This window comes from Lipotes vexillifer, unplaced genomic scaffold (assembly GCF_000442215.2).
Source record: "Lipotes vexillifer unplaced genomic scaffold, Lipotes_vexillifer_v1.1 scaffold28, whole genome shotgun sequence".
Lineage (NCBI taxonomy): Eukaryota > Metazoa > Chordata > Mammalia > Artiodactyla > Lipotidae > Lipotes > Lipotes vexillifer.
The window spans coordinates 178,876-191,372 of NW_006793929.1; the positions used below are offsets into that span (position 1 = coordinate 178,876).

Here is a 12,497-nt window from a genome sequence, read left to right on the forward strand (position 1 = left end):
CAGGAATGATAATGCCATTTACAAATGTGTTCTGTGGATTAGATTAGATACTAAGTCTAATGAGTTTAGGCTAGTACCCAGGCTGTAGTAGTCACTTGCAATCAGAACTTTTTCCCTCCTTCCATGTTTTCTGTTATAAACCACAAGCTGCAGACACCTGTCTCCCCCCATATATACTCTGCAAAGCCCCAGTTTCTCAAAACCCAGCTGGTGATGGGTTACTCAGAAAAAGTAATCCTTGCTTCTGGAGTCTTCTGTGCTTATGGTTTTGGGATTGACTCCCTAAGGAGAGTAGTTTGGGTTTCAAATCTGGGGAAAAGGAAGCTGCTTAGAAGACACCCCACCTGGCAGCTTCCGGATCTGTTTGTCCGTCTCCTCCCACCAGGTATCAAGGGTTGCTGGGAAGGTTTCTCTCCTCTTGTATTTTCTGGAAGACTTCATAGAGAATTAGTATCATCTCCCCCTTAAATGTTCATGGAATTCACCATTGAAGCCATCTGGGCCTGGAGTTTTTCTTTGTGGGAAGGGTTTTTTTTTTTTTTTTTTTAACGCTGCATTCAATTTCTTTAAATATACATAGAGCTGATATTGGTCATTTATGTCATCTTTATTTTCTAAGTCTGACTGGAGGTTATCCGTCCTATCAATCTTTTCAAAGAACTGGCTTTTGGTTTCACTGTTGTTGTTGTTTTGTTTTGTTTTGTTTCTCTGTAGGGTTTTCTCCTTTCTATGCCATTGATTTCTACTCTTATCTTTATTATTTCCTTCTTTCTCTTTACTTTGGGTTTAAGTTTTTTACGATAGATACTTAGATCACTGATCTTGACCTACCTTTCTAATATAAACATTTAATTTTATAAATTGCCCTCTGAGTAGTGCTTTAGCTGTCTCTCACAAATTTTGATATGTTGTATTTCATTTCATTCATCTCAAAACATTTTCTAATTTCCCCTTTGATTTCTTCTTTAACCAAAGGGTTACTTCCCAAGTATTTGTGGATTTTTCCTGATAGCTTTTAATTTCACTGTGGACAGAGAAATACTGTATGATCTAGTTCTTATAAATCTGTTGAGATCTGTTTTGTGGCCCAGAATATGAAGAAAAAACCACTTTTGTTGGGTGGAGTATACTTTAAATATCTCAGCTCAGGTTGGTTGATAGTATTATTCAAATCTTCCATATTATTACTGATTTTCTGCTTAATTGTTCTATAAATTATTGAGAGAAGGGTGTTAGAATCTCCAACTATAGTTGTGTATTTGTCCAATTTTTCTTTCAGTTCTAAAATTTTTTCTTCATGTCATTTGAAGCTCGATTAGCCAATACATGTACATTTAGTGTTGTTAGGTCCTCTTGATGAATCAACTCCCTTATTGTTATGAAATGTCCCTTTTTATCTTTGGTAATATTCTTTGTTATGGAATCTGCTTTGTCTAATATCAATATAGCTACTCTGGCTTTCTTTTGTTATTTTCTGCAGGATTTTTCTCTTTTCTGTCCTTTTACCTTTACCTATATGTATCTTATATTGAAATAGGCTTCTTGTCAAGAGAATATGTAAGGATATTATTTTTAATCCAATCTGACATTCTCTGCTTTTCACTGGAGTGTTAAGATCATTTCTATTTAATGTGATTATTGATTTAGTTGGATTTCAACCTAAGATCTTGCTGTTTGTTTTCTATTTGTTCCACCTGTTCTTTGTTCCCTCTTTACTCTTATTCTGCCTACTTTTGTTTGAATATTTTTTACGATTCCATTTTTATCCCCACTATTGGCTTGTTAACTCTACCTCTTTGTTTTGTTTTGTTGTGGTGTGACTACTTTAGCATTTACAATATACATCTAACACAGTCTAGCTTCAAATAATAATATATTGCTTCACGTACATCATGAAAGTCTTCAGCTTCCATTCCCTTTCTGACTTGTCTATTGCTGTCCTACACTTTACTTCCACATATGCTATAAACCCAAAATACATTATAAGCAATCAATTGTCTTGTAAACAGATTTAAAATGAGAATAAATGTATTTTGTATTGATTCACATATTTGTGATTTCTGTTCCTCCTTAGTCTTTTTGTATAGATCCTAGCACAGGTCTGTTGGTGATGCGTGATGCATTCTCCCAGCTGTTTTAGTCTGAAACACTCTTGAATTTACTTTTATTTTTGGAAGGTATTTTTGCTAAGTATAGAATTCTAGGTTTACAGTTTTATCTTTTAATACTTTAAAAATTGTTCCCCATTCTTTTTGGCTTGCATGATGAGAAGTCACCTATTATTCCTATGTTGTCTCTGGTTCCTTTTAAGATTTTTTTCTTTATCACTAAATTTCAGCCATTATATTATGATGTGTCATGGTGGTTTTTTTTTCTTTCTTTCTTTCTATTTGGGTTCTTTGAGCTTCTTGGATCTGTGGGTGTATTGTTTTCATCAAAACTGGAAACATTTGATTGTATTTCTTCAAATGTTTTTCTGTGCCCCTTTCCCCCTCCTTAGTGTCTAATTACACATGTGTTAGACTCCTTGATATTGTTCCATGGGTTGCTTATTCTGTTATATTTTTTTAACCTTTTTCTCTCAGTGTTTTATTTTGGATTGTTTACTATTACTGTGTCTTTCTTAAAATTCCCTGATCTTTTCTTCTGCTAGTGTCTACTTCACTGTTAATAGCATGCAGTGTATTTTTCATTTCAGTCATTGTATATCTCTAGACGTTGCCTCAGAGGATTCTTTTTGGATCTTCCGTTCCTCTCCTCATTCTGTTCCTACTTTACCTTCTTGAACATATGGATTATGTTTGCAATAGCTGCGTAACATCCTTTTTTGCAAATTCTATCATCTGTGTCATTTTGAGGTATGTTTCTTTTGATCTGTCTTTCTTCTGGTTATGGGTCATATCTTCCTGCTTCTCTGTGTGCCTGGTAATTTTCTACTGGATGCCAGATATTTTGAATTCTACATTGTTGGGTACTGGATTTTGATGCATTTTTTATGTGTGTTCTGTGATGCAGTTGTTACTTGGAATGCAGTAAGTTACTCTGGGGCTTGCTTTTAAGTTATGTCAGCGTAGGTGCAGGGGAGCCTTTAGTTGAGAACTAATTTGGTCCTATTATTAAGGCAATACCCTTGTGAGGACTCTACTTGAGGCCACATGCATTATTGAGGCTTTTCCACTCTGGCTGATTGGAAGATGAACTATTTCCAGACTTGTGTGAGCTCTGAGGGGTTGGTCCATCTATTACATTTTTGGTGATTTATTCCCTGGCTGCAGTAGTTTCTTCACACACGTGCCCTGATCATAACTTAGCCAAAATCTCCAGGGCACCCTTCTGCAGATATCCGGAGCACATTCTCTCTCCCTGTCAATCTCTCTTTCCATCCCTCTCTGACGCTCTTTCTCTCCTATGTAGTGATCTCCTCTTCAGTGTTTTGCCCTGTAAAGTTTAATTGACTGGACCTTGCTGAACTCTGAACTCAGTGTCAAGTATTTATTTTGTCTGCCCCACCCTCTCCCCCAGGGTTTGCCTGCAACCATGAATTTAATCTACATCCTGTGATGGGATCCTGAGCCTGGACCACAGAAGCAGTCCTGCTTACATGACCACCTAGCGCTTGGTTATTACTGGGATCTGGGGTTGCTTGATTCTATCCATAAGCTTCACTGAAGCTTCAGGAATGTGCTGGCATTACTAGCTTGACTGCAGTCAGCAGGGTTAGAAGAATAAATGGTGTGAAGTCATAGCTAAAGGCCTCAAAAATATCAGATGACTGGAAGTAATTTACTTTTGGCTTTGGAGCCCAGTATTGGATTTATTTTTCTGTCCTATTGATTTTCCTCTGTAGATGTATCATTAAGTTCTTAGGACCATGCTCTGAGTGCCACAGGCTCTAACCATTCCCTTTCAACTATTTCCTGCCTAGGATTCAATGGCTACAGGATGGGAGTCAAGTCCTTTTTGGAAAAGTGCCTAGTGATTGTGTCTACATTCTCATTGACACATCTCACTCAATGAAGGGGAAACTGGACCTGGTGAAGAGCAAGATCATCCAGCTCATGCAGGTGAGATGGAGCTGTCGGGATCAGGCACCTGGGGGCCGAGTATCATGAGTGCATCTCCACCAGTCAACACCTGTAGTGGTTGTCAGAGATGCACAGGCCAGGTGTGCACTCAGAAATCACAGAAAAGCCACTTCAGAAAAAAGCTCCCTTTTGCCAGTGAGAGCATCATCCGTTCTTTGCAAGCAGACCCTTACTTCTGTGGGTCCTTCCTATAACACATGCGGGTTGCTAAGGGAATTTCTATGTCCATTGCCCCAGGTTTTCTCTATCCTGGAATCTGTGGTGTGCACATGCCTCCACTGTCTTCCAGATACTCTTCAGCTCGGCATGCTTATTTTAATTACCAGTGCATGTTAAGGATGCTGCATGCACTGGCCCCAGAACTAATGTGTGGGAGGAGCGTGGGCTGATGGTCAGGAGCTTCTGGTCCTTATTCCACCTGTGCTGCCTCTGAGTTGTACTACCCAAAGCAGGCCGCTAACACTCCCTAACTCCTAGTTTCCACACATATAAATGGGTATCAGAGTACTGTCATGACTGTCATGTAGTATTGATGTGAGTATGAACCATAGAAAACAATTGCCGGGAGTGTTTGACAAATACAAAATAGAATTTTTAATTTGATGATCTTCTGCTGGAGAAACATGAGCTGATTGATGGAAGGCAAGTGAATAAAATAGCTTTACCAAAAAGATGTTGACCAAAGCGATAACACCGTTTTGGATTCTTTTAAGCATTTAGTGTGCATATTCGGTATACCATTAATGTCAGTATTAAACACAGGATATAATATCACATTATATATATAAACTTATATGTGATATATATATATATATATATATGTGTGTGTGTTTATACATATATACATTTGTAAATTTTTAATATCCAAACTGTGTGTAAATTTTATTTAAATGCCTTTTGAACTAGAAAATATTTTCTCTCTTGAATGTAATTTTTAGCTTCTAGAACTGAAAAGAGATATCAAACGATTAAAATGTATCAAACCCCGACCTGTCCTAATCTTTTCTCACACATAAGTGGTTTCATGGCTAAATAATAATTGTCTCTTACAGGAACAGCTGAAGTATAAAAGGGAATTCAATTTTGTGCAGTTTGATGCTCAAGCCGTTGCTTGGCGGGAAAAACTTGTCGAAATTGGTGAGGATAATTTGAAAGGGGCCCAGGCCTGGGTTAGAGACATTAAGGTAAGAAGGAGGCTGGGTCTGGGAGAAGAGGGTTAGAGACCAGGATAGAAATGCTTGAGAAATGCTTTGAACGCCAAGGATAGCCATGGCTTCACACAGACGTTCATTTTGCTTACAGAGGTCATGTTAATTCAATCTTTTCTGTCAATACCTAACATTTACATAAGCTTCTATTGACAGCACTCCTCTTGGCTCAAGTCTCAGCACTTTTATGAAAACAGATTTCAAAATATAATTTTTTTTTTTACTTAAACATTCATATTTGTTTCTTCTGACGCTTCATTCTTTCTTCAAATGATATATTACAGCTGCTTTTAACAGTGGACTTTGTTCAAAAGTAACGAACTTGTGGAAACATACAGTACAGTGTGAGTGGTAAGGGCTGAAAGCAAGGAGAGAGATAGGGCAGCAGGATATCATAAGAAGGTGAAATACTTTCTTCAGGCCTGCATTTTACTTGGAGAACTTTAAAGCTGCTGCTCTTGGCATTTACACAGACTACTGGGGAGAATTTGCCTTTCCTCAAATTTTCTCCTGTCTTGAACTTAATTTTAAAAGTTCTTTTTCTAGAACCACATAGCATTCCAGATATTTAAGATATACTAAAACTGAGAACAAGAGTTATTCTTAGAAGTCCAATATGGATCTCAAGTATCTTTAAAATAGTTCAGTGCCTGAGTTTACAGTCCTGGATCTGACAGGAAGCCACAAATGGGCGTTAGTGACGCTCCCTGAATATTAACCAAGCAGAACTTGCACTGTCATTGGGATGTTCTGGAGTTCCCTTGGGATTTGTTTATTAAAAATGGAAGGAGGGAGAATTCGGGGGCAGTACAGTGGTTAGGATTCATGCTTTCGCTGCCAAAGGCCCGGGTTCGATCCCTGGTTAGGGAACTAAGATCCCATAAGCTGCACAGCATGGCCAAATAAATAAATAAATAAATAAATAAATAAATAAATAAAATTAAAATGGGAGGAGGAAATCTATAAGAAATATTAATGCCTGTAAAATTTTGTCCTAACTGGCTACCTTATGCTGGGAAAGAATATTAAATTCATAAACAATTTCTTAAATTGGTTCCTTGGGACATATGTTGTCTTCTTTTACAGTAGGAAATATCTTAATTCAGAGCCCACTAATTTAGAGTTTGTGATAACAAGATATTATACATGTAATCTCATTGGGTAAAAACATAAGTGGGTTCTGCTTCGTGTAAAAATCACTGATGAATAGTATCAGCCATCTATGTGGCTAAAAATATGTCAGATCATTTTTCTGTAAAGTGTGATTCTGGTCTCTCCAAAAGTCTTCATTGAAGAAGCCTTGCTTGCTTGCTGCATGTGAAAAATTCATTTTCAAGAAGACCAGATTCCTCTATTATTCTTTGGACTGGTTTGATCCAGGAATCAACCCAGTAAGTTCAGGACAACCCTCAGACGTTCTGAGCCTGCCGCGTGCTGGTGTCACAGAGCAGTGGTCAGCTGGCATAGCCAGTCCTTGGGTCAGAGAATTTTAAAAATTTAAGTTATTATTATTATTTTTTTGCGGCACGCGGGCCTGTCACTGTCATGGCCTCTCCCATTGCGGAGCACAACCTCCAGTCGCGCAGGCTCAGCGGCCATGGCTCACGGGCCCAGCTGCTCTGCGGCATGTGGGATCTTCCGGGACCGGGGCACGAACCCATGTCCCCTGCATCGGCAGGCGGACTCTCAACCACTGCGCCACCAGGGAAGCCCAGTTATTGTTATTTTTAAGTTCTAAAAGTTCCATTTGATTCTCCTTCATGTCTTTTTTTCTTCTCTGATGAGAGACCTTCTTTTTCTTTGCTGATGTGTTTTAGTTTTCGTTTGTTTCAAGACTGTTGGTACTTGCTAGCTGAAGTATTGTTTTCATGGCTAATCTAAAATTTTTGTCGAATAATTCTAACATATTTGTCTTCTTGCTGTTGGTTTCTATTATCTTTTTCATTTCAGGTTGAGAGCTTCCTGCTTCTTGGTACGACGGACTGATTATCAGTTGAATCCTAGACATTTTCGTTTCATGTTATGAGACTCTGGATATGCTTCTAGCCTTCTATGTAGTTGGCTCTGTCTCACACTGCTCTGTCAGGGGGATGGGTGGGCCCTGCCTCATATTTCCAGGTGCAGGTTGAAGTTTAGGCTCCCCACTCGAACTCTGTTGACACCTGATGGGGAGGAGTACCTTGTTACTGCTGGGTGGGAGTGGACATCACTGAGTAGGGAGGACGGGGTACAGGTGGTGGGGATGAAAGTCCCAGCTCACTACCTGGCTTCCTTGTATACCACTCTGGCAGAAGTGTTAGGTGATTTATTTTATTTATCCTACTTTGTGTTGTCTGACCTTCTTGGGTCCATGGGGTTATGTCTGTCATTGTTTTTGGAAAATTCTCAGCCATTATTTTTTTTTCAAATATTTCTTCTGTCCTGTTTTCCCTCTTCTCCTGTGTTTCCAATTAAGCGTATATCAGACCATTTGATACTGTTCCACAGCTCTTTGATGCTCTTTTCTGTTTTGATTTGCTGTTTTTTCTCTTTGTATTTTAATTTGGGTAAATTCCTATTCCTCTATCTTCACGTTCACTACTTCTTTCCTTGGCTGTTTTGAACCTATAGTCATTCCTCTGTATCTATAGGGTCCTCATTCATGGATTCAACCAATCCCAGATGGAAAATTTTTTTTAATTCCAGAAAGTTCCAAAAAACATAACTTGAATTTGCTGCACGCTGGCAACTATTTACATAGCATTTGCACTGTATTAGGTATTATACATAATCTAGAGAAGATTTAAAGTATATGGGAGGATGGGACTTCCCCGGTGGCGCAGTGGTTAAGAATCCTCCTGCCAATGCAAGGGACATGGGTTCGAGCCCTGGTCCGGAAAGATCCCACATGCCGCGAAGCAACTAAGCCCGTGCGCCACAACTGCTGAGCCTGCGCACCTAGAGCCTGTGCTCCGCAACAAGAGAAGCCACCGCAATGAGAAGCCTGTGCACCAAAACGAAGAGTAGACCCTGCTCGCCACAACTAGAGAAAGCCCGCGTGCAGCAACAAAGACCCAACGCAGCCAAAAATAAATAAATAAATAAATTTATTAAAAAGATAAATAAAGTATATGTGAGGATGTGCATAGGTTATATGCAAATGCTATGCCATTTTATATGAGGGACTTGAGCATCTGCAGATTTTGGTATCTGTCAGGGGGAGAGAGGGTCCTGGACCAACCCCTCTGGATACCAAGGAACAACTGTACTCTGAACTCTTTGAAAGACTTCTTCACCGTCCTACTGAGTTGTTTATTGTTAGCATTTTTATTCTATTATTTCTTAAGGTTCCATCTCTGCTGAAATTACCCACCTGGTCTTGAATGTTGTTCGCCTTTGCCATTAGAAGTTTTAAATGTACGAATCACAGTTATTTTAAATTTTCTGTCAGATGGTTTCAGCATCTGTGTCATATCTGTGTTTGTTTCTGATGAGTACTTTTGTCTCTCGGTAGTATGTTGTTTACTCTTCTATTTATATGCTTATTTTTTGTTAAAAGCTGGACATCATGTGCAGTATATAGAGACTGAGATAAATATTTTTAATGCCTGGAAATGAGCATGGCTTTCTTTGCGGGGTGGGTTAAAATTACTCTCATTAGGAGTTGGGCTGGGTTTGAGGTTTGTTTGTTTGCACCATATCCCTCAAGTTCTTGTAGCGGCACTTTGTGTTAGGGAAGGGGATGACCTGCCAGAGGGTTGTCTGCTTCATCTTTGGCTTTTGATTTTTCCCTTTGCACTGGGCCTCAAAGAGAGCGTTTCTCTTGAAAGTTATTTGTTAGTTGATGTTTCTAGGGGAGTGATGGGGGTGGGTGTTCTCTGAATAAGCCTCAGTCTTAATCAGGCATGGTGTCCAGGAGTCTGGCCTTCTCAGTGTCTCTGAGCCCAGCTCCTTCCGCAGGTGTAGAGAGTTTGTTGTTTCCTCTTTCTTTCCCCCAGCCTTCCTGGGTTTTGACCAGTGCCCTAGGGTGAGCGTGTTCATTGTTGCCCCCCACCCCATATACACACACAGATTAAGGCTTTTGTTCTGCTGGGGAGAGTGAGGAGAGGGTCTCTATGGAGATTCCTGTGTTTCTCTCCCCCAGTTCTGCACCGTGAAGGAGACTTTCTCTAGACTCTCCCAATCTATTCTGTGAGCACCCTGTGGGGTTTGTGGCGAAACAGCCTTCAAGAGAGCGCCGATGCCCCCATATCTGTGGCCTCTTGCCAACATACACCTGGCAGCCTCTGCTGATTCACCAGTCACCCCAGCCCAACTCTTCTTCCAGTGTCTGGCTGCATCCTGTCCCAGAAAGCCAGGGCTGGCCTCTTGCCTGACTCTCCAGGGGCCCATCCCTCCCCAGATTTGGGCCACTTGGTTGCCCTGTGACCTGAGCCCTCTCATGGGCATAACAAAAGTCATGTACTTGCTGTTTGTCTGGCTTGTTTTCATTCTGAGTTTTGGAGTGACAACTTTGCCAGTTCTGTACCTCCCTGGGCAGAAACTGCAGGAGTTTTACAGCTTTACAGTTTCCTGTACCTCTGGATTGCTCATGACACCACACTCATGTTTGCTGAATATTGGGTGTCATGAATCAATCCTGGTTGGAAACTAACATGGTCCCCGCCTGGGGGGAATTCAGGCTGCATGTTTAAGCCGTGCTGACAGCTGAATGAACAGTAACTGAGTTAGTGCCTGCCACAGAAACACACAAAGATAAAATTGAATTAAGAGCTCTGTCATCAGGACAGGAAATCCATCGTCCTGGCTTCTAGCTATCCTGGGACTGTCTGCATAGATGCTTTTATGACATATTCAGGGATTTGTCTTCTTGGAATTCCTGGACTTAAATTATTATCTCAATCTAATTTAAATGTATCTTTTATTTCACAAGTACTTTTCTTTTTGGAAGCAGAGAATAAATAACACTTGTTTGTGAGATCTTTTTTGAGATTCAAGTATGTACTTGGTATGTCTCTCTCTCTCTTTTCTGTAGATCGGAAGTTCCACAAACACCTTGAGCGCCCTGCAAATTGCTTTTGCTGATAAAGAAACACAAGTAATCTACCTTTTGACAGATGGGAGACCTGACCAGGTACTTATCAAAGTCGGGAACAAAGAAGGACTCACTAATCCCCTGAAAGTGAATGCTGAGAGTGGGTTTGGGGGAACTTTTCCACTGCCACTAAAAAGCTGTTGAGAGATACTTGGTTGGCTTAGGGACGCACAACTGAGGTAAAAACACACACACTGAGAAATTCCTTTGTCTACTACAACAGTGGGGAGAATTTAAGTGACAGTGAGTGTTGTTTGGTTAATTTGATGCCCACCCATAGACCTGGAGACCAACCCCATGAAAGGAGATGTATGCCTTCCATGGAAGACTGGTTTATATTTTATTATAAAACTAAGAGTGAGGAGATTCTTTTTGATTTTTTTCCTTTGGGGGCGCTGAATCTAAAACACGTCACTGCACAGTGTCCTTGGTTTTATCCCTAATTTTAACTTAGTAGTCATTTAAACAAAAGCATGCCTTTCTGGTGAAATGTTCTTTGTTTAGCCTGACTGGAAAATATTTGAAAAGTTTTAGCGGCGTCTGTTCATCTTCTTTTGAGCTTTGTGAATGAAAGACTAATGCTCTGGGCATTAAATAAATATACGGATGTGCAGGCCAGTACAATGTAAATTAACCGCTAAAGTGAATTAGTATCAACTTGTCTCCTTCATTGTGAAGTGTCTGCATGTGAAGACTGCTAGGCAAATATTGTAAAATATCCGGTGTCAAACGGTCCAGGGCTTAAATACTAAAGCAACTGGATTTTACTACAGTGTTAGATTTATGGCCGCGAAGTTGTATAAAGTGAAATTTTATTTGGAATGATTTTCCTATCAACTTCACTGCACTTTCTATTCAGAGGCAATTTATTGTGCCTTGTTTATGCCCCTTGTGCGGCGGCTGCGCGTTTGAGGCTACAGAGATGAATGATATCCTGCCATAGGGGAGCTTACACATTGGAGGATGTGCTAGCATATACAGTCAATTCTGTTAAGGTACAGGGAGTGGAGTTGCCTGTGCTACGGGCTGTACGGGAGCACAGTGATGAATTCTGCTGTACACGATGGAGAGAAGGCCAGGCAAGGTTCCACCGAGGAGGGTGCATTTCAGCTGTGTCTGGAAGGAGGAGAAGAAATTTCCTAAACGGGGGAGATTACTGGTATCCTGGGCAGAAGGAACAGAGGTGTGAAAGTATGTGGGCTGCTCGGGGGAACAGCCCGAGAGCAATGAGCGGAAAAGTGTCAGGGCCGAGTCTCGGAGGTTTGGTTGGGGGAGATTGTGAAGGTCCTTGAATGTCACACAGAAAGGATGGGCTTTACCTCAGTAGGGACTCCCAGAGGAGCAGATGGTCCCATCCGCCAGTGCGTTAGAGATATGCCTCTAATGCATAGGTGGATGGGAGAGCCAGGGGAAGACTAGATCTTGGGCTGGTGAGGTCCCACCTCAGGGAGAAGCAGCAGAAATGCGGAGGAGGGGACCCTCCAAAGATGAGATCATAGGAGTAGCATCAAAGGACTTGGTGGCCAGTTTGGGGGCAGGAGGTGGGGGGCTGGGTGAGGAACAAGGGAGAAAGGGGTCAAGATGACTGACTTCTGGTTTCCAGTAATTGTTATTAACTGACTGAAATCTAAAGAAGGAGAGACCTGGGGGTTTCTGGTGGAGGAAGCTGAGTTTGAGCACCTGGAGCTCACGGCTGTCCAAAAGCCCCTAGAAGGATGCGGCTGGCATTTGGGGGAAGACGTGGGCTGCAGGTTCTGACTTGCAAGTCGTCTGAGAGGGGATCTTTTTCTTGTTAATAAATCCTAACTGATTTTATTGTAATTTAGAAAATATAAGTAAGCATATAATCATAAGGAAGAATAAGGTGTAAATTGTTCATAATTCAATTTTCTGCTCTTTCTCATCTAATATATGCGTTTTTCCAAGTCATGAGAAATTCTTCAGAAACATTCTCAATGAGTGCATCATACTAAACGACATAGATTTAATAAAACTACCTTAAAAATTGACTTGATTTAATTTTTTTTTTTTTTTTTTTTTTTTGCGATATGTGGGCCTCTCACTGTCGTGGCCTTTCCCGTTGCCGGGCGCTCAAGCTCAGCGGCCACGGCTCACGGGCCCAGCCGCTAC

At 40.8% G+C, this 12,497-nt stretch overlaps 1 protein-coding gene across 1 annotated transcript in view; it reads left to right on the top strand.

Moving 5' to 3' along the window:
* VWA3B (von Willebrand factor A domain containing 3B) overlaps window positions 1-12,497 on the top strand; it is a 218,934-nt gene that overhangs the window by 109,192 nt on the left and 97,245 nt on the right. Inside the window, 3 exon segments of the mRNA XM_007466893.1 lie at window positions 3,926-4,064; window positions 5,138-5,269; window positions 10,308-10,406. Of these exon segments, the coding sequence (XP_007466955.1) occupies window positions 3,926-4,064; window positions 5,138-5,269; window positions 10,308-10,406 (370 nt within the window).